Here is a 22,716-nt window from a genome sequence, read left to right on the forward strand (position 1 = left end):
GTTATGTTTTAGGAATGTGGTAAGTGGAATTAGTACTAAGAACTGGGTCCAAAAGTTCACATCTGTTTTTGGAACTTGGATTTATTTTCTCAAAAGTGCTGTTATACTTGAAGTTTGTATTGTCAAATAGCTCATAAAAAGTACTTATATTAAAACATGCATTTAATATAGAATGAAAATATATCCTAAATGTCATGCATAAGTGTGCTTCTCTGGAAAAATGCATAGGGTGCTTGTTGGTCAAAGCTAAAATGAGAGATCAGATTCCAGGAGTTCAGCAATTTGTTAACTCTCTGTTATGAGTCGGAATCGGCTCTACAGCAGCAGGTTTGGTTTTTGTTTTTTGTAGTTATAATGTCTCAGTGATTCTCCTAAGGTCCTGATTTAAAGAACAGAAGTGCAAAGGGCAATCTGACCCATCTGGCCTTTCCTACAGTGTTAAAGCCTGCAGTGTGGATAGCTTCAAAATAAGTCACATTATAATTAAACAATATGGTTAATGAGATAGGAAAAAACAAGATCATTGCAACAGAACAGAAAGTTTAGAAATGGATCCAAATTAAAAGAAGAAATCTTGTAACAAGCTTAAAGAAAATATAGCATAATATAACTAAGTCCTTGAGGGGTAGGGAGAGCTTTCTTTAAAAAGATACCAAAGGCAAAACAGTAGCATACAAGAATGATCATTTTCATTATATCATATTTTTAAATTTCTATACAAAAAAAGACACTGCAAGAGTTAATTTTATGTGCCAAATTGGCTGGACTGTGGTGCCTTTTATTTGGTTAAACACTAGCCAACTGTTGCAATGAAGATAGATGCAAGTGATTCACATTTAAATCAGTTGACCTTAAGCAAAGCAGAATGTCCTCCATAACGTGGGCAGGCCTTATCTCATCAGTTGAGGTCCTTAAAAACAAAAAAACTAAGGTTTCTCAAGAGAGAAGTATTCTACCCAGGGACTATAAATAGACATCCTGCCAGGATTTCCAGCCTGCTGGCCTGTGGACACAACCTCTCTTTTTCCATGTATATATATGGCTATCAATATCAGTATCTATGTAGGTCTCTATATCTATCTATCTATCATCCATCTATCTATATCTATATATCTGTCTGTCTATCTATCATCTATCTATCTCTTGTTGGTTCTGTTTTTCTGGAGAACCCTAACACAGATTTTGATACCAAAAGTGGTTTTAGAGGAACAATCTTAAATATGTGTTTTCTGAATTGGTTCTGAGGTTTCTGAAATTGGTTTTTAAATTAGATTTAAAGGCACTAATGACTCTATTTCTAGTACTAAAGAGGGCAGTAATAGTCCATGGTGTGATGTGGCAATAGAGATATGCAAAATATCACCGTTGGATACTCCTAATGAGATACTTATAAGAGACAAGGTTCTGGGTGACCATGTATCTGATACCTTAGAACATTTTTGTCAAACTGACGAGTATAATGACATTGTCTGGTTGCTACTGATCTCACTGGATAATGTAGGGGGAAAAAAGATGAACTCGGTGCTTCAAATTCCCGCTCAAGTGCCACATAAATGACCTGAAAGTTTCTATAAAAAAAAAAAAATTTTTTTTTTTTTCTATACATGCCTTTAAAGAAAACTATGTTCTATAGCCACAGAACTAAGATTGCTGAAAACCAAACCCAGGGTCTCATCCTATATGTGGCTGAATTATAATACAAATTGAATTCACAACCTCACAGGTGTATAGTATTAAAATGAGGGTATTGAGTGGGAAGGATGGGATCCTGCAAATTGGAATGGGGACATATGGGCAGATCCTGATGAAGCTGGCAACATGAAGCCTGTGAATTCTGCTAAATCTTCTTTGCCATCAGTAGCAGCCCTTTCATCCCTGCCTGAGGAGGTTAACCCTGCTTTGCCTGAGGAAGCTGTTATGGCCTCCTTTGAGGTATTTGCCTTGCAAGACAATGCTATTCTCCTCAGGACCTAGCACCATCAGCCCTCTTTGCTTCTAGACCTATAACTAGGTTTATACTAACGATGATAAAAAAAATTTACATTGGATGAAAAATACAGGCAAGCATTAGCAATTGGGTTCAAATGGGCTTCGGACATTCTGTGACATGAATCAAAGGGGAAGCAGCAGCATTGGGTAGGAAGTTTATTTTTTTGAGAGCCCTTGTTCTTCTGGGCCTACTTTCTGAGCTTAAAACCCAATTGATCAGAATGTTGGTGTAATAGCAGAAGGAATCTTGAAGAGATCACTTTTGCATGAGAGAGAACCGTGGACTTTTCCAATATTTACCTCATTATCTGAAAAGTTTTATAATTATCACTGTTTGAAAGATTTGTCTACTTTCATTGTTTCCACCAGCCAGGGACCTTGTTAGGTGGGGAAAAAATAAGGAACTCTCTTTGTTCAAGAGTATTAGTTCAGCTGAGGGGTGGATGGATTCAGATATTTATAAGCAGAATTCAGCTTAGGTTATGAATGACTGAATTTGCCACCTTTCCAATAAGACTAAGTTTAGGGGTGGGAGTGAGGTTGGTGAGGACAGGGTTGAAGGTGGAGGAAGTGGTTGGCAACTTGCCAGAAGTCTAGAAGTTCACAATATGCTGACATAAATTGCAATGGCTCAAGTTCCCTGCCTGGACAGAGAGTGTCCGGAGTGTGCTACCTCGTCTCTGGTTCTCCTTTTTAAAGCAGAAGTTCAAAAAAGTGCAGTCCTCTGGGGTTTTGCTTTATACCGCTGAAGACATGGGGAGTGAAAGCAGTGTGTGATCACCAAGCCGGTCCAACCTCAGACACAGGCTGTGAAGCAGGAACTTTCTGGCGTGGAGGGTGGCCTTTCATCAGAAGGCTCAAGAAAGATGAGGAGCCCAGCCCAGGAGAAGGTTGTTAGGGGGCTTACCCTACTTTATTGTCTATGGCCAGCTGGTTTCCTTGAAAACAGTGTAATTTGGGATCTTTGGGCCAGTGAATTTTTAATGTTATCAGACTTTCTTAATGTTATCTAACATTCGTAGTGAAATGAAGCCAAACCAAGCATATACTGTATTTATGAAAAATTCCATTAAAAACCAGGTATTTAAATGACCTTTAAGAAGCTTGTTAAATATATCAGGCTGGCTAATGAAAATTAGCACTGTTTTTAAAAGAATTAAGTAGATATAGCAATGCTAACCAAAAGGTTGGCAGTTTGAAACCACCAGTGGCTCCGCAGGAGAAAGATGTGGCAGTCTACTTCTGTACAGATTTACAGCCTTGGAAACCCTATGGGGTCGCTATGAGTCAGTATCAACTCAATCACAGTGGGTAAGTTACTCTTGGGTAGCTCTACTTACTGTCTGACCCACGCTCCCTCTAGCACTTTGTTCAAGAGTACCCAATTGTCTTTTTTGGAAGTTTTCCCCAGTATTGTCTTTGCAACATGAAGGAACCAGCAACTGTAATCATTGGGACTAATAATGTGGCAGGTGACTTAGAATTACTCTTTGTCATCTTTCACTCAAAGACAGAGCATTCGGAGCCATAGCTTGCTATCCAAATTTCTGAGCCTCAAGAACAGAGGAGAGAGAGCAATATTTATTTCTCAATAACCAGAAGAAAATCACAAATTTCAGGGGTATGAGAAATGCATAAGTGCTTAATGCAATAAGTCCTTCCCCGTTAGAAGCTACCCATACCTAAGCAGGGGATAAATTTCTGCCTGAGAATTAATAGTGGAGACATAGGGTAAGAACACAAAACTGTGCTCCATCCCCTCCGTGCACGTTTATGAGATGACCACACCAGGAAGCACAGCCAGACAGAAATTTCCTTCTTTCCCCCTACTGCTGTCTGGGAGGGCAGGCTCACCTCATTGTCCTGATGATTAATCTCACTGAGGTTTGACTGTTGCAGCAGGACTGTTAGGAGCCTGTAAGGAAAAACAGGATAAGTGGTTCAAAAGATCAGGCAGTCAGAGTTCTTGGAGTCTGTATGAGAATGTTAGAGATGCCAGTCTGTTGAAAGCCACCAACTTGGCTGTCAAACTGAAGGCAAGGGTTCCTTCTGTTTATTCGAGAAAAAGATTCATGGAAAAGGAGCCAGTATGATTTGTTAGAAGGCGTGCAGGAGGAATACCTTTGTCTTTTCTTCTCCCACCTTCTCTCCATCTTAGTGCTCCTGGAGGGGCCAAAGGAAATGGAGCAAGTGAATCTTTAGATTCATCTTCTTCATCAGACTTATGTAAATGTTGCATGAATTTTATGATCAAAGTCCTCTCGTGCTTCTTCTTTATTCATAGAATGCTTTCAACCTACTTCACCACTAGGTACACCTGCTATGTATTTTAAATGCACAGGTTATACCAAGGGGCAGTCAGGATTTACAATTTAGCTCATTCTTTGTAAAACAAGCAAGTGTCTAAGCATAAAATGACAGTCATTGGTGTGAAACAACTATTAATGATTCTCAAGTTCAGGCCATTACCCACTTGGGCCCCACACTCAGTTGCCTGAGGTTGATACTTCATCTGTGAGGGGCAGTTGTGCATAGTGCTTAGGGGTCCAGACTCTGAAGCCAGACTGCCTGGGTTCACATTCCAGACCTGCCACTTACTAGCTCTGTGACTTCAGGCAAGTTACTTAACTTCTCAATGCCTAAGGTTCCTGTTCTGTATTATGGGGGTCATAAAAAGTGCCCACCTTATATCTCAGTGTGAGGATTAAATGGGTTAATATGCATAAAGCATTTAGAGCACACGTGGACCACAGTAAGTGTTGTTTCTAGACTGCTTAACCCTAGAAGTCTTAATCCTGGCTCCATCTCAGAATCCTCTGGGAAGACCTTTAAAACCGCAAATACCTGGGATCTATACCTGGGGTTTCTGAATCAGAAGGTCTGAGAAGGAATGAAGCTTTTATACTTTAAAATTGTTCAGGAAATTCTGGTAAACAGCCAAGCCTGGAAACCATTGGAAAGGTACTATGACCGCAATTTCATGAATTAGAGCTGCCTGCTGCACATAGCCAATTCTTGAGACAGCGGTGAAGTGAGTAGCAAGAGCTTTATTATATATTGATATATAGGAGACAGAGAAGATCTCCTCCTAAACCTGCCTCCTTGAACTGGAGGCCAGCTGGAGGTTTTTGTAGGAAAGGGGACATGGGTTTTAGGAACTTGTGGAATGCCTGTTCTCCCTCTGTGTGGTCACAGTAGTCATGCTTCAGACATGCTGACCTTTTTCTGTCATTAGCTCATCAGCCCAGGTGGTGACTGGTACCATCCTGGTTCCTGGTCGCTGGACGGGTGTATTGTCCTGTCTGACATACTTAGATCAATATCACTTGTCTTTCCACAGTCCTAAGGGGAACATTGGTTAATTTTTAACTTTTAGAGGAACTAAACTACAAAAAACAGCAAAATCATACTTGGAGACAGAAACAGGCAAGGAAAAGAAAAATGGCCCAGGTTCTGTTCAAGATATGGCTGAGCAGCCTGTCCCAGTACTGAATGAGTTTATCAATGAATGCTCATTAATATGAGAAAGAACAATGTATAAGCAGACATTGAATAGAATTCAGAAGTTATTTTTACAAGAATTATTTGAGAGGAAGTGAAAATCTTTAGCCCCTCTTCAATCAAATTATCTCTCAGCTGAGGTAACATCTAAAGCCTCAAGTTTTAAATCACTGAGTACAATAGCAAAATAAAGATGGAACATTCATATTGCCTAAGTGATAAACACAATACAAAGGGAATTTAAATAAGGGGGATGGTCTGATTATTTGCTGCCGAGGTGACAAAAACAGGAAATCTAGTCTTAGCAGTTTCTGGCCACATCATTGCAGGGCCTGTCTGAGCTTCGTGATCCTCATTGATATAATTGGGAAAATAACCTTGATGGAGATGTGGATTGAATGACATAACAGAGGTGAAACTCCTGATATACAGATTTTAAAGGAATGGTGGCTATAACTGCAAGTGGGGCATCTCCTTTGTCCTTTCTGAATCCTGGCCTCAGCTTCTTCGGGTGGGAAGAGGCTCTAAAATAATTGTTTTTTGTCCTGTACAAAGCTGGAGAAAAATGTAGAACAAAATTCTAACTCACAAAAAAAGACCTGACTTGCTGGCCCGCAAAGACTGGAGAAGCCCTTAGAGTATGGCCTTCTAACTCAGTACTGAAGTCACTCGTGAAGTTCACCCTTCATCCAAAGATTAGACAGGCCCATAAAACAAAAGGAGACTAAATGGGCACACCAGCCCATGGGCAAGGACAAGAAGGCATGAGGGGATAGAAAAGCTGGAAATGGGAAAGCCAAGGTCAAGAAGGGGAGAGCATTGACATATTGTGGGGTTGGCAACCAATGTCACAAAACAATATGTGTATTAATTGTTTAGTAAGAAACTAATTTGCTCTGTAAACGTTCATCTAAAGTACAATAAAAAAAAAAGAAAAGAAAAAGAAATGATGTAGAAGGGTGGAGGCACTTTGGGCATTTCTTTATTCCGTATTGGAACTGTTCTCTGAATTTTGAATTTATTCTTAAACTTCTCTCAAAAAATTCTTTTAAAAGTGTCATTTCTAAATATTTTGGTCTAGAGATATATTTTCTAAATTCCAAATGTGATATAAAATTGAATATATAATAAAAAATTTCAGATCTTATGAAAAAAGAAAAAAGAAGCACCCCATAGGGCTTCCAAGGCTACAGAAGCAGACTGCCACATCTTTCTCCTGCAGAGTGACTGGAGTATTCAAGCCGCTGACCTTTTGATTAGTAGCCAAGTGCTTAACCACTGTACCACCTAGGCTCCTTTTACACCATCCATGGACCCCTTATTGTAGATAATCCTTCATTAAACTCCAGTTATCTCTTTCAACTACCACCTGTTTGTCAGTTTGTCGCACTGAGATGGCTTACATGTTGCTGTGATGTTAGAAGCTATGCCACCAGTATTTCAAATATCAGCAGGGTCACTCATGATGGACAGGCCTCAATGCAGTTTCCAGACTAAGACACTCTAGGAAGAAAGACCTGGTTATCTACTTCCAAAAATTAGCCATTGACACCCTACGGGTCACAATAGAACATTGTCCAACTCACTTGCTTTGGAAACACCATCAGGAGGTGGACATCATGTCTGGTGGAGTAGAGGCTCAGCGAGGGTGAGGAAGACCCTCAGTGAGATGAATTGGCGCAATAGCCATAAGGATAGGCTTGAACGTGCTGGTGATCATGAGTGTGATGTAGGACCAGGCAGTGCTTCGCTCCTTTGTACATAAGGCTGCTGTGAGTTGGAGCTGACTTGATGGTAGCTGTCTCTCTATCTACTTTTAACATTCCATGTCTCCCCTGTCTCGACCCCGATTAATACATCCCAGTCTGTATTGCCGGGCTTTAAGATTCATTGATATTCAAAGCTGGATACACATTTACACAGAAAAAGATTGAGTCTCCCTCCCTTTTTCCTTCAACATATCCCTTTCCCTCCTCCTCACCCACCTTTCATACGACCTTCTTATATTATGAGATCAAGGAACTTGAGGCCTTAAATTGCTTGCCAAAGCCATCCCACAATGCCTTGGTGATCCAGCCTGAATTAGAAACCAAGCATAAGCTTTCCAGCCTAGTGCCTTCTTGCTTCTTGCCATTCTGTGGTGCAGAGATGACCTGCAAAATACTTGCCCCACATCTGTCTAAATTACCAAAAGACTTGCAGTCCTCTTAATTTTGTGCTGTGGTGGCCTGGGAAGTATTTCTTCCACAAGCTCCAGCCCAGTCTCCTTTTACCACCAGCTTAAACTCTGTCCTGCTCTCAGATCTTGAAGGCAGCAGTTACCATGTAAGGCCTACCTCCTCCAAGGTACCTGGATGGCAGACTGGGATCCTCAGCAGGGACCTTCCAACACAGACAGTGTCGTGGGTGACAAGAGCATAGATGCTGGAGCCAGATCACCCCTGTGCCACTCCCTGCTCCACTATCGACTAGCTGACTGGCTGTGGGCAAGCTATGATTCTCTCAGTGACTGCGTTTTCTTTCTATAAAATAGGGATAAGAATAGTATTAAAAGATTTGTTGTGAATTTGAATGAGTTAATGCATACAAAGCACTTTACATGCCACAGTAAGTTCTATGTAGTGATTTTTTAAAAACTCCTGCCCTCTATTTTCTGTGTCTCTCCTGACTGCCATTAGGTGATTGAAGGGCCAGAGAAAGATCAGCTTGAAGCATCCTGGAGGTATTTGTTTTCATGAATTTCTCTGTTTTGCTTGTCCTTTGGGCTCCCAGACTTTGAACTGGCCAGCCCAGTGATAGGTGGGAAAAATGGTCCACAAGCCAACTGCCTCCCCTCCCTGTCCCTGAGGTTGCCAGGGTGTGAGAGTATGCTGTAATGAAACAGCCGCTTGTAGGTAAGAACGTATTACCTGTTAACTAGGGAACAGGATCTCAAAGAAATTATTTCCTTCCTCCCTCTGGCTGTAGTCAAGAGAGATGAAAAGAGGTCTGCTGGTTCTTCGGCAAAGAAAAAAAAAAAAAAGAAATCTGCCTGTAACCATGGAGATCATGAAAAAGACCTTCAGAGAGCCCTGTGGCTGCTTTCAGAGGAAATTGCTGCTAGCCTTCCAACCCTAGCATGCACAGCGTTGTACAAACACAACCCCGTATTCTTTGGAGCTTTGTCTTAATGATCCTGCCCCCTCTTTCACACTGGCGCCCTCTGAATGTCCCAGCCAAGGAAGGAGAAAAGCCATGGAGAACTGAAAGGGAGGAAACTTCAACCTGCTGAGAAGCAGAGGGTTCAAAGCAGGCAGGGGCATCCTTTTTTGCTTTTGTCAATCCAACTTGCCTTCATGTCCATAATTATAAATCACTTATCCCTGCATCAGCTTAGATCCCCACTGAGTTGTAGCTTAGCGAAGGATAAAAACTGGAACTGATTGGTTTGCTAGGCAGTTGTTTCCACCAGAGAACTAAAATCCCTCTGGAGGCAAAGGGCTAATTGAAGCATCCTCTTGGCTTGTTTATAAGCAGCTTCAGTATTTTTTTTTTCAGTGTGACGCTTCACTCTGAATAACCACCAGCGAGCACCAAGTGGAAGGAGCCTGCTGTTTGGAAATGTAAGGGTTAGAAGATTTTAAAATACCTGAGCACAAGTAAGGTGGCCTGTACATACTGTTTACAATTAGTGGAAAAATACAGGTGTATACGCACTAACAAAAGTGGGTAGGGAGTTTTGAGTGAACTGAATGGTTGAGCTTAATGTTCATGCAACCGTTCTCACCTTCCTTTTCTGAGTTGTTCCTCCCCCATTAACATAAATTCACGGCCCTCTAAGCTTCCAGTCAAATCCTTCTAGTTGCTATTGTCAATCTGATCCCATATAGATACAAAAAAAAAAAAAACCTGTTGCCATCAAGTCAATTCCGACTCATAGTGACCGTATAGGACAGAGTAGAACTGCCCCATATGGTTTACAAGGGGTACCTGGTGAGTTTGAACTGCTGAACTTTTGGTTAGCAGTCATAGTTCTCAACCACTATACCACCAGGGTTTCCAAATGGGGGAGGAACAACTCAGAAAAGGAGGGTGAAAATGTTGCGTAACTGGAAGAATGTAATCAATATCACTGAGTTGTACATGTAGAAATGGTTGAATTCGTATATGTTTTGTTGTGTATATTTGTATATTCTCAGTAACAACGAAACAAATATTTAAAAATCTCTCTTTAGTTATAGTAATGCTATCTGCAGTAATGAATAAAGCCCAAAAGTTAAGATCAACTATTCCAAAACCCAAATCATTATTTCTGGTAAATGTTTAGCAATTAATTAATTGGATTAGCCCTTAACAGCCCATATAATAAATCAACTAGTTTAGTTATGTAGAGAACATTTGGAAACTAGCTTTCCTTAGAGGATTCCCCAGGGGATTACATCACTTATAATTATTTTATAGTTGTTTCATTGAGAATTTTTATGGCCATGGCAGAGTTTGATAACATCTGCTTTAGTTTTTTAAAACAGAAACTAACATCTATGTCTTCCACAGAGAACTTGGGCTTCAATCACCCATTGGTACTTTAGCATGAACTCAGAATTTTCAAAGAGAAAAAAAAAAAATCTTGGTCTGGCTTGTAGGTACTTCCTAATCCTACAGCCATAATGCAAAGGGGAGTGACCTTCCGTTAAGCCATGCAAGCCTATTTGGCTGCTCAATTTTCCTAAGTGGACACAACTTGAGACCATCGCAGCTGACCACTAAAGCATATGGGTCTTCACTTTAGCTTGTAACTATGATGATGATAATAAATGCCATTGATTATTTATCATGTGCCAAGCAAAGTTCTAAGTGCTTTCTATGTACTATCTCATTTACTTTTCCCCATAACCCTATGAGGTAGCTAATGTTCCTATCTCCATTTTATAGATGAGGACACTGAGGCATAGAGAAGATAAGTAATTGCCTAATATATGTGTGAAGGTAGCCAGGGGATCTGCTGTATTCCTAGGACCCACTGTTATAGAACCTGTAAAATTTATTTTAATGTCCTCATTAATGAAATGTGAGAAGTGAAGTGTGTCATTTGTAGGCTAAGATTTTAAAAAATGAATGGGGCTTCTTGATTCTTTCCCCATCTGCAGGCTGGGTGAAGAGAATTCAGTGATCCTGGGGAATGACGGAAACCCTGGTGATACAGTGGTTGAGAGCCACAACTGCTAATCAAAAGGTTGGTAGCTCAAATCCACCAGCTTGGAAACCCTTTGGAGTAGCTCTACTCTGTCCTATAGGGTTGCTATGAGTTGGAATTGACTCGATGGCAACTGGTTTAGTTTTTGAGGGAATGATGGAGCCACAAGATAGAAGAAGCTTAAGTCTTTGAATCACCACATGGAGGACCTGCATAGGACTGTTACATGTGTAAGAAAGAAATTTTATAGCGTTAAAACACTAAATTTTTGGCTTTGTTTACAACAGCTATCATTCCCATAACTAAAGCAGATTCTATCTTTCAGAATTAGTTAGGTAGATTTTGAAATGACTACTCTGAGTGACCTCCACATGCCTGTCAGTTTGTCATACTCTGGGGGCTTGCATGTTGCTGTGATGCTGGACACTATGCCACCAGTATTCAAATACCAGCAGGGTCACCCATGGTGGACAGATTTCAGCCGAGCTTTCAGACTAAGACAGACTAAAATGGACTGGTATTGGCCGTTTTGAATCGGCAGAGTTTACTATGCCGCAAACGACAACTTGAAGAGAAATGGCCTTGCGTTCACAGTCAAAAAGAATATTTCAAGATCTATCCTGAAGTACAATGCTGTCAGTGATAGGACAATATCCATACGCCTACAAGGAAGACCAGTTAATATTACTATTATTCAAATTTATGCACCAACCACTGAGGCCAAAGACGAAGAAATTGCAGATCAAAGATCACAGCCTTCAGTATGAATTACACCTCAACACAAAAATCCTCACAACTGGATCAATAAGAAACATCATGATAAAGAGAGAAAAGATTGAAGTTGTCAAGGATTTCATTTTCCTTGGATTTTGGAAGCAGCAGTCAAGAAATCAAAAGATGCACTGAATTGGGCAAATCTGCTGCAAAAGATCTCTCTAAAGTGTTGAAAAGCAAAGATATCACCTTGAAGTTTAAGGTGTGCCTGACCCAAGCCATGGTCACAAGCCTTAGATGCATGTGAATGGTAGATGATGAATATGGAAGACGAAAGAAGAATTGACGTCTTTGAATTGTGGTGTTGGCGAAGAACATTGAATATACCATGGACTGCCAAAAGAACAAGCAAATCTGTCTTGGAAGAAGTGCAACCAGAATGCTCCTTGGAAGCAAGGATGGTGAAACTACGTCTCACATACTTTGGACATGTCATCAGGAGGGATCAGGCCCTGGAGAAGGACATTATGCTTGGTAAAATAGAGGGTCAGTGAAAAACAGAAAAACCCTCAATGAGATGAATTGACACAGTGCCTGCAACAATGGGATCAAGCATGACAAGGATTGTGACGATGGTGCAGGACCGGGCAGTGTTTTGTTCTGTTGTACGTAGGGTCACAGTGAGTTGGAATCGACTTGATGGCACCTAACAGCAACAACAACATATGCATGTGAAAGCTGGATGATGGATAAGGAAGACTGAAGAATTGATGCTTTCAACTGTGCTGTTGGTGAAGAACATTGAATATACCACAGACCACCAAAAGAACAAACAAATCCGCCTTGGAAAAAGCGCAGCCAGAATGCTCCTTAGAAGCAAGGATGGTGAAACTATGTCTCACATACTTTGGACGTGTTATCAGGAGGGATCAGTCCATGGAGAAGGGCATCATGCTTGGTAAAGTAGAGGGTCAGTGAAAAAGAGAAAAACCCTCAATGAGATGTATTGACACAGTGGCTGCAACAGTGAACTCAAGCATAACAAGGATTGTGAGGATGGCGCAGGACCAGGCAGTGTTCTGTACATTGGGTCGTTATGAGTCGGTACCTAGCAACAACAACAACAACACTTTGAATGAGGCAGAAAAGAGCGTTAAGTAGAGGAAATCAAAGTAGAATCATCTAAAGAGGTATATCTGAAACTTAGATCTCTATGGGGGAAAAAGTATGATTTTTCGTGACTAAGTATTTATGTGAGTTGTCAAGAAAGGTCATTCTTTTTTGTCTAATATCAAAAGGGAGTCATTCCCTTACAATGTTTATTGATAGTTAGCTATCTGGGCTTGCTGCCTCTTCTCTAAACTTCCTTGTTTTGTTGGGCTTTGAGTAAATCCTAGTTTTCTGTTATTTCTGTATACAATCCAGTGATGATAAGAGGAGAGCTTTGGGAATAGTTTTGGAATTTCCCAACCCTTTTTATTTTACTGTAAAGCAGATTGAAATGAAGAAATCCTGTTATCTCTCAACCCAGGAGCTTATGACCTTGGTATCTCCCAGATGGCACAGTGCTTTAGGTTTTAGTTCTGGACATAAGATGTAAATAAAGGGTGAGGCCCACAGAACATGCTTTCTGTGGTGCTGGCCTGTGGCCTAGGACTGGGGAATGTTAAATCCCTGTCAGAGGCTTGTTCTGTACAGCAGAGGTTAAGGAAGAGGCCAGACTGTTCCCTATTCCACAGTGGGAAATGCTGTTATCACCTGCTCTGAAGTTTTTCAGAAGAATGGAGAAGGAGGTCCTTTAGCTACAGAGGGATGGGGAAGCTAGTATTATACTTGGCCTGGGCAAAATTCTTCCTTAATTGCTTTACAAAAATGTGATCTTCTTGATTATCCAATTTATTTGAATATACTTCTTCACATGGTTTTGAGGAGCACACACTTCTGGTTTTCCTCCTAACTCTTTAGTCTCCCTGCCTCAGTCTCCTTTGCTAAGTTCTTTTCCTCCTCCCAACCCATAAACACTGGCATGACTCAGGGTTTAGACATTAATCTTTCCGCTCCGTCATTGCTCTTTCACTCAATTTGATGTTCTTCCTAGCACTCATAACTATCTGAAATTGTCTTATTTGTTTTCTAATGTGTTGCTTAACTCCACTAGAATCTAAGCTTTATGAGGTCAGAGAAGCTATTTTGCTTACTATGGAGCTGTTAGGGCCTAGAACAGTGTTTGGTGTATAATAAAAAAATAAGCACGCAATAAATATTTATTGAATCATTAATGAATGACTGATTAACTGAATGAATAAACATATAAATTCAGATGATGACAAATGACATTTTAAATCAAGGACAAGGAGAAAAGGGTTTTATTGAAGTAGGAGGGGAATGAGATTAAAGATTAAGACTATTCAAGATATTTTGATTTACTTAGATGTGATCTTTTCCGCTGTAACTTCAAAGTAATGGATGGATTTTATTTTTGTTAGCCACAGAGGGATGGATTGAACGACCCTCTAATATAAGTTGGGTTCTTGCCCACCTGAATGCTGTGCCAAACTGGTTACTTACCTTACATCGGGCTCGGCAGTGGCAGCATGCAGTGGCAGACGACCATTTTTATCAGGGATATTGTGCTTGGCACCATTTCTGAGCAGGCTCACACAGCCCTCGAGCCAACCCTGAAGTATAAGAGCAACCATATCATTATATAACACAACCCCACATATTCCAACAAACTTTCTCTAGTGTTCTTTCCCTTTCGTTTTTGATTTGGCTAAAAATATTTTTTCTTTGACTTGAAATGGTTAAGGACCACACCCCCAAATTAGACAACTCAACAGAGGGCTGAAGGTCTTGAAGTGTGAATTCCCAAGTTTTCTGGAAGACCCGTGATGGAATAGCTGTCAGAGGTGGACTGATTCTTAGACCCTGCATCCTTCACTCCCCTACCCATTTCGAGGGCCACTCAGTGGTATTCTACTTACATGCTCAGACTGTACCAGCTCCTGGGCAATATATGGCACAGGAGAAATGATTAACCATCTCCAGCCTCTCTGTTTGTGAGCTTATCTCCAAATCATTCTTGTCAATGGTCTGACTTGTATGTCATGGTCCAATTCTGAAAATTCGATTCCGGCATAATTCCTGAATTTTAACTTCCATCCTATGCCACTTTTATGATAAATGGGCCTTGGTCCTAGCTTCCAAGTGTCTGTTCTAATACCCACAAGGATAAAGTCTTGCTTATTCTACATCAGTCTCCCTCCTAAAACCTAGAATCCTAATCTAAGCCTCACTTCAGTGGCTGGGATCCTGTCATCTTGTTGATTGTTCTTTCTGATGCTGACAATTCAAATACCTGAATATGGGGGTACCCCCAGCACCCTCCAAGCGTTGTCCAGTGCTATGCTTTACCCACATAAGGATTCCCAAAGAAACTTTGTGCGAACTCCCTACTGTCTACTAATTCCTTAGATTGAGAACTGATATTGCCACATCCCATGCTTGTCCCCTTCTTGACTAAGCACTTAAAGCTAGGTCATTTCCCCACCGTATCGCCCATCTCAAAGGGTAGGTTTAATCTCAGACCAGCCCTTACTCTCTATTCCATACTTCTTTAAGTCCAACCCTACTCACGTGTTGAGAAGAATTCCTCCCACATTCATTCAGAACCACTTAGGTTACTCACTGAATTATAAACAGACTCATAAATAGATAAAAATATTATTACGGAGAATAATATGATAACTCTCTGTTTTGTTCAGAAGCAGGCTTCCTGCTGTCCTCCATTTGTGTATAATTAAGCCTCAAGATTATGTTACATTAAGTCAGCAAAATGAGAAAAATGACTGAAAATTTTCCCCTAAGATAATATTAGAAGCAGTAACAATCAAAATGTTAGAAATGTATGGAGAAGAATAAAAAAGATAAGGATAAGAAAATAACATTTTGGTCCTAAAAAGTCTGGGAAAAAATTTATCAGCAAAAGCACTTCAAAATCCATAGGTTGTATACATCTATGGCCAACTGATCTTTGACAAGTGTGCCAAGTCAGTTCAATGGGGAAAGAAAAGTCTCTTCAATAAATGGTACTGGGACAACTGGATCTCTACATGCAAAAGAATAAAGCTGAACTCACTTCACATCATATATAAAAATGAACTCAATATTGATCAATGGTCTAAATATAAGAACCAAACCCATAAAACTGGCAGAAGAAAGTATAGTGGTTAAGCTTTAAGACTTTGTTTTTAACAATGGATTCTTAGATATGATACCAAAAGCACTAGTAACATAAGGAAAAATAAAGAAATTGTATTTCATCAAAATAAACAATTTTTGCATATCAAACGAGTTTATCAAGAGAGCGAAGAGATAACCTACAGATTGGGAGAAAATTTTGGGAACCACAGATCTGATAAAGTTTTAATATCCAGAATATGTAAAGAATTTCTACAATTCAACAACAACAAGCCAAACAACTCAATTTTAAAAAATGGGCAAAGGACTTGAACAGACATTTCTCTAAAAAAGGTATACAAATGGCCAATAAGCACATGAAAAGATGCTCAACATCATTAGTCATTAGGAAAATGCAAATCAAAGCCACAATGAGATACCAATTCACACCTGCTAGGATGACTATTATCAGAAAAATGGAAAATAACAAATGTTGACAAGAATGTGGAGAAATTGGAACCCATGTGCATTGCTGGTGGGGATGTAAAATGGTGCGGCCATGTACAGTTTGATGGTTCCTCCAAAAGCTAAATACATAATTACCACATGACCCAGTAATTTCACTCCTAGGTATATACCCAGGAGACTTCAAAGCAGGAACTCAAACAGATACTTGTACGCCAATGTTCACTGCGGCATTATTCACAATAGACAAAAGGTGGAAACAACCTAAGTGTCCATCAACAAATGAATGGATAAACAAAATGTGTTATATACATACAATGGAATATTATTCAGCTATAAAGAAAATGAAATTCTGATACATGCTATTAAATGGATGAACCTTGAAAACACTATGCTGAGTGAAGCAAGTCAGACACAATAGACAGATATTGTATGATCCCGCTGATATGAAATATTTAGAATAGGCGAATGCATAGAGAGCAAAGTTTATTAGTGGTTACCAGGGGCTGGGGGAAGGAGATAACAGGAGTTACTGCTGAAAGGGTACTGAGTTTCTATTTAGAGTGATGAAAAACTTTTGGAAGCAGTGACGATGGTAGGACAACGTGGTGGATGTAATTAACATCACTGAATTGTTCACTTAAAAATGGTTGAAATGGCAAACTCTTTGTTATATATATTTTACCAGAATAAAATTAAAAGAAATCATAGGTTATGGTATTGAATATGGTTTTATAGAATTGACCAATAATATCTAAATCTTAGGAGAAGCAAATGTTTTTCTGGCATTGCCAGTCATGACTCATAGCTTACTGATGTATTAAACCTGTTTTTAGTTGTTAATGTCCAAGTCATCAAATTCTGTAATTAAAAGGAAAAAAATATGACCAAGACACCCAAAAGAAAGGCATATTAAACAAATTTTTAGGTTTGCCAAAGTTTTACAATTTTTGAAAAACAGATCTTTTGGTGGGGCCGCGTTTGAAACATTTTTTTTATCATTTTGCAACATTTCCTGGAACTGTGTGTATGCGGTTTTCTTCAGAAAAACTCAGAACACCATTGAATATATCTGAAACCAATGGTCAATATTCAGAGTCAAGAAATAATTTTGGTGCCTCCTCTGTGCTGGTTGATTCCACATATGCTTTTTCTTTTAATTGTGACAAACATTTTTTTGCAAAGTAAACAGTATTCTCACTAATAATATTTGTGAAATATATGAGGGAAGAAGCATAAAAAAGTGAAGTGATTTGCCTAAGGCTACTCATCTATAATGAGGTTATTTATTAATGAGTTGGAGTGATTAAGACTTACTTTCTAAGTGCCCCTTTTGCTAAGTTTTCCTTTAATACTTGACTTTGAACATTGCAGGAGAGAGTGGTGGGCTTCACGGTGCAGTTCCTGGGACACTGACCCCTTTCCCAGGGAGCCTCAGAAGAACCAGGGACAAGGTCCTACTGTGGGGAGCTACACAAAAGGTCCAGACACCATGATGCCTACAGGCAGACTTCCCTCATGCAGCTCCTTAAAGAGACCTTTAGCACATCCCACTCCTTAACCCTTACGACAGACACACGTTGGTACCAGGTAGGTTGCCAGGCATAAACTTGTGCGACCGTAAGCATCCTGTGTGTTGATATTGGCTCCCATCTTCAGCAGCAGCTTCACTGTGTCCACTTGACGTCCAGAAACCGCATGCATCAAGGGTGTGCACCCTGGAATGAAACATTTCAACAGCTTTTTAAAAAAACATTTGGCTTGTTAAATTTATGGGTAGACTGTCTGTTCATTTACTTTTCTTCTTGCAGATAAATAACACAATACAAGTCCAGCTGTTGTGCTGTGTGGGACTTAAGAGAGATGAAGACAATAGCTGCTCCAATTATATAAAGTAAGAATATTTTATTTCATATAAGTAAAAAACTTCTGGTCTTATTTAATCTTGTGTAAATTTTCAATAAGAGGTTAATTAAAATGTTTCCTTTTGCGCTAATGATAAAAATTGCTTATTTCTACCTTAGAGATCAGCATAAATTTGGTCATAACAGGCAGGTTTTATCCTGAGTGTGTGAAGAGGAGTCTCTGGGTGGTGCAAACGGTTAACACGCTTATCTGCTAACTGAAAGTTTGGAGGTTTGAGTCTACCTGAAGCCACCTCGGAAGAAAGGCCTGGAGATCTACTTCTGAAAACACCAGCTATTGAAAACCCTATGGAGCACAGTTCTCCTCTGACACACATGGGGTTGCCATTAGGTGGAATCAACTTCATGGCAACTGGTTTTTTGGTTGCCTGAACAATAAAGAATCTGGAAGGGCCTTTGGAAAGTAATTCCAACCAGTCCGACAGGTTCAGCATAGATTTTATTAGAGGCTGTAGGTGGTATAGGGCGGCAATGATAGCCTAGCCTCCGGTTCCACAAATTCTTGCTGAAAGGGGCTACCTTTCCTGAATACTTTTCTTTTTTTGGAATCAATATAGGTGTTTGAGGGCCAAGGCAGTTTTGTTGTTGTTTTTTTAAAATGTGCCTTCTTTCTGAATAAAAATAGAGATGACATTATGTATTCCAACCAACTCTGCTGGGCTGCTGGTACAGGTAAAGAAAGCAAGCCGCAGACACGATCCTTTGCCCAGCTGAGACTAGTCTAGCTGTCTTCTGGTTGAAGATTCATGCTGATTGTGGCTGTGATTCTTTGCTGGGTGAACTACAACCATGGCCCTCAGAGAGCCCTGAGAATGGGTAATCCTGGGCTGCTGTTCTCATTGAAAGGCTGCAGCTTGCCATCCAGTTTCTTTCCACCTATTTCCTTTTCTAATACTTTTTCAGGCCTCTGTAACGGGTAAGGAGTCCCTGAGTGGTGCAAAAAGTTAACACACTTGCCTGTTAACCAAAAGTTTGGAAGTTTGAGTCCACCTAGAGACGTTTTGAAAGAAACGTTTTGTAATCTACTTCCAAAAAATTAGCCATTGAAAACCCTATGACAGTTTTACTCTGACACACATGAGGTCACCGTGAATCAGAGTCGACTTGACAGAAACAGGAAATGGTTAAAACAATCAGTAAAGTGCTATGTCTTAAATGGTGGCCAAATTCCTTTGTTGCTCTGTCTCTCTCCTCCCTCACCTTCTCCCTCTCCCTTTCTTCTTTTCTTTCTTTTTTTCAATAGGTGGTAGTTAATAACTACTGAGAAAAAAAAAGGATGATCAGGACACATGCAGCAAAAGACAATTATCAAAGCAATCTGGGAATCTGAAGTGTTCAGTAGAAAAAAGCGAAAGAATTTCTAGGCATTATATTCATAATGCTACATGCTCTGTCTGGCTAATTTATAACCATCTTGAGACCCTAGCTTAAGTATTATTTCCTCAGAGAATGCCTCCCTGACTTTCCATTCTAAACTAGATCTCCATGTTACAAATTCTCACCCTCCTTTATTTTTCTTTCACAAACTTTTAAAAAAATTTTTTATAGTTTTCTATTCACTAGGGGTGATCATCGTTTAAAATTTGCCTTTCTTCCTAAGCTATAAGTTCCAAAGAGGAGGAATCACACCTCTTTTGCACGTGACTGTATCCTTATCACCTAGTGCTGCACCTGGAAACTGGAAGTTGTGAAAAAACAGTTTTGAAATGCATGGCTGAATGGTTATTGAACAAGTATATCTGAATTATAAAATAATCCCTGTGAGATGTCTTTGACTGAGGTTTAGGTAGGAAACTCATCTCCAAATTGAGTTTCAAAGTTTGTTTCAAACTGATATATTCATATGACTATCTTTATAGAAAATACAAAGAATCTACCACACACACACACACAAAAAAGACCTGATAGAACAAATAAGAGTTGATCATTGTTGCTGGATGAAAATTACTATATAAAAAGAAAATATATTCCTATAAATAAAACAAAGACACAAGTAATGAAAAACAATAGCAACAAAAAATATAAGGTTTTTAGGAACAAATCTTACAGAAGAAGAGTAAGATTTGGTTTGAAAAAATTATAAAACTTATTGGCTAAAATAAAAAAGGACCTAACACAGACAGAGGTATACCATGTTGATGAAGGAGAAGACTCAATACAGTAGAAATGTCAGTTTCCTGAAAATTAATCTATAAATTTAGTGCAATCCCAATAAAACCCAACAAAGTTTTTGTAAAAATTGAAGAAAAATGGTTCTAAAATTAATCTGGAAGAGTATAGTGCAAAAAAAATCAAGATAATTTTAAAGTAGAACAAGAAGGGAGAAGTTGCCTTATCAGCCAACAAGATTTGCTGTAAAACTATAGTGATTAAACATATAAATTGATCAACAGAATAGAAAAGTGAGCAGAGGAAACACACCCATATGGAATCTTGGTGTATGACCAAAGTGACATTACAAATCAGTAGGGGAAAAAAAGGGCTAATTAATAAATGGTGAGAAGCCCTGGTAGTGCAGTGGTTAAAACTCTCAGCTGCTAACCAAAAGGTCAGCAGTGTGAACCCACTGCTTGCCCCACTGGAGAAAGATGTGGCAGTATGCTTCCATAAAGATTTACAGCCTTGGAAACCTATAGGGCAGTTCTACTCTGTCCTATAAGGTCATTATAAGTTGGAATCAGCTCAGTGGCAATGGGTTGTTGTTGTTAGGTGCCGTCGAATCAGTTCGGACTCATAATGACCCTATGCACAACAGAATGAAACACTGTCCAGTCCTGTGCCATCCTTTTAATTGTTGTTATGCTTGAGCCCATTGTTGCAGCCACTGTGTCAATCCACCTCTTTGAGGGTCTTCCTCTTCTCCGCTGACCCTGTACTTTACCAAGCATGATGTCCTGCTCCAGGGACTGATCCCTCCTGACAACATGCCCAAGGTGCGTAAGACACAGTCTCGCCATCCTTGCATCTAAGGGGCATTCTGGCCGCACTTCTTCCAAGACAGATTCGTTCGTTCTTTTGGCAGTCCAACACCATGGTTCAAAGGTGTCAATTCTTCTTTGGTGTTCTTTGTTCATTGTTCTGCTTTCACATGCATTTGATGCGATTGAAAATACCATGGCTTGGGTCAGGCCCACCTCAGTCTTCAAGGTGACATCTTTGCTTTTCAACACTTTAAAGAGGTCCTTTGCAGCAGATTTGCCTAATGCAATGGGCCTTTTGATTTCTTGACTGCTGCTTCCATGGCTCTTTATTGTGGATGCAGGTAAAATGAAATCCTTGACAACTTCAATCTTTTTTCTGTTTATCATGATGCTGCTTATTGGTCCAGTTGTGAGGATTTTTGTTTTCTTTATGTTGAGGTGTAATCCATACTGAAGGCTATGGTCTTTGATCTTCATCAGTAAGTGCTTCAAGTCCTCTTCACTTTCAGCAAGCACGGTTGTATCATCTGCATAACGCAGGTTATTAATGAGTCTTCCTCCAATCCTGATGCCCTGTTCTTCTTCATATAGTCCAGCTTCATGGATTATTTGCTCAGCATACAGATTGAATAGCTATGGTGAAAGGATACAACCCTGACGCACACCTTTCCTGACTTTAAACCACTCATTATTCCCTTGTTGTGTACAGGCTCCTCATGACCACAATCAAGTGTTCTGGAATTCCCATTCTTTGCAATGTTATCCATAATTTGTTATGATCCACACAGTCGAATGTCTTTGCGCAGTCAATAAAACACAGGTAAACATCCTTCTGGTATTCTCTGCTTTCAGCCAGGATTCATCTGACACCAGCAAAGATATCCCTAGTTTCATGTCCTCTTCTGACTCTGGCCTGAATTTCTGGCAGTTCCCTGTGGATATACTGCCGCAGCTGCTTTTGAATGATCTTCAGCAAGATTTTGCTTGCATGTGATATTAATGATATTGTCCAAAAATTTCCACTTTGGTTGGATCACCTTTCTTGGGAATAGGCATAAATATGGATCTCTTCCAGTCAGTTGACCAGGAAGCTGTCTTCCATATTTCTTGACATAGATGAGTGAGCACCTCCAGCGCGGCATCCATTTGTCAAAACATCTCAATTGATATTCCGTCAATTCCTGGAGCCTTGTTTTTGCCAATGCCTTCAGCACAGCTTGGACTTCTTCTTTCAGTACCATTGGATCCCGATCATATGCTACCTCTTGAAATGGTTGAGCGTTGACTACTTCTTTTTGGTATAATGACTCTGTGTATTCCTTCCATCTTCTTTTGATATTTCCTGCGTCATTGGATATTTTCCCGATAGAATCCTTCACTATTGCAACTTGAGGCTTGAATTTTTTCTTCAGTTCTTTCAGCTTGAGAAACGCTGAGTGTTCTTCCCTTTTGGTTTTCTATCTCCAGCTCTTTGCACGTGTCTTTATAATACTTTACTTTGTCTTCTCGAGAGGCCCTTTGAAATCTTCTGTTCAGTTCTTTTACTTTGTCATTTCTTCCTTATGCTTTAGCTGCTTGACATTCAAAAGCAAGTTTCAGGGTCTCCTCTGACATCCATTTTGGTCTTTTCTTTCCTGTCTTTCCAATGACCTCTTGCTTTCTTCATGTATGATGCCCTTGATATTATTCCACAACTGGTCTGGTCTTCAGTTATTAGTGTTCAATGTGTCAAATCTATTCTTGAGATGGTCTCTAAAGTCCGGTGGGTATAGTCAAGGTTGTATTTTGGCTTTCATGGACTTGCTCTGATTTTCTTCAGTTTCAGCTTGAAGTTGCATATGAACAATTG

The 22,716-nt window shown here is 39.8% G+C and overlaps 1 protein-coding gene across 1 annotated transcript in view; it reads right to left on the reverse strand.

Moving 5' to 3' along the window:
• ANKRD55 (ankyrin repeat domain 55) overlaps positions 1-22,716 on the reverse strand; it is a 114,358-nt gene that overhangs the window by 45,154 nt on the left and 46,488 nt on the right. Inside the window, exons 3-5 of the mRNA XM_049867611.1 lie at positions 17,609-17,739; positions 13,946-14,055; positions 3,844-3,904 (exon numbers count right to left, since the gene is read on the reverse strand). Coding sequence (XP_049723568.1) covers positions 3,844-3,904; positions 13,946-14,055; positions 17,609-17,739 — 302 coding nt within the window. The remainder of the gene's footprint in view (positions 1-3,843; positions 3,905-13,945; positions 14,056-17,608; positions 17,740-22,716) is intronic.

Source organism: Elephas maximus, chromosome 2 (assembly GCF_024166365.1).
Source record: "Elephas maximus indicus isolate mEleMax1 chromosome 2, mEleMax1 primary haplotype, whole genome shotgun sequence".
NCBI classification, from domain to species: domain Eukaryota; kingdom Metazoa; phylum Chordata; class Mammalia; order Proboscidea; family Elephantidae; genus Elephas; species Elephas maximus.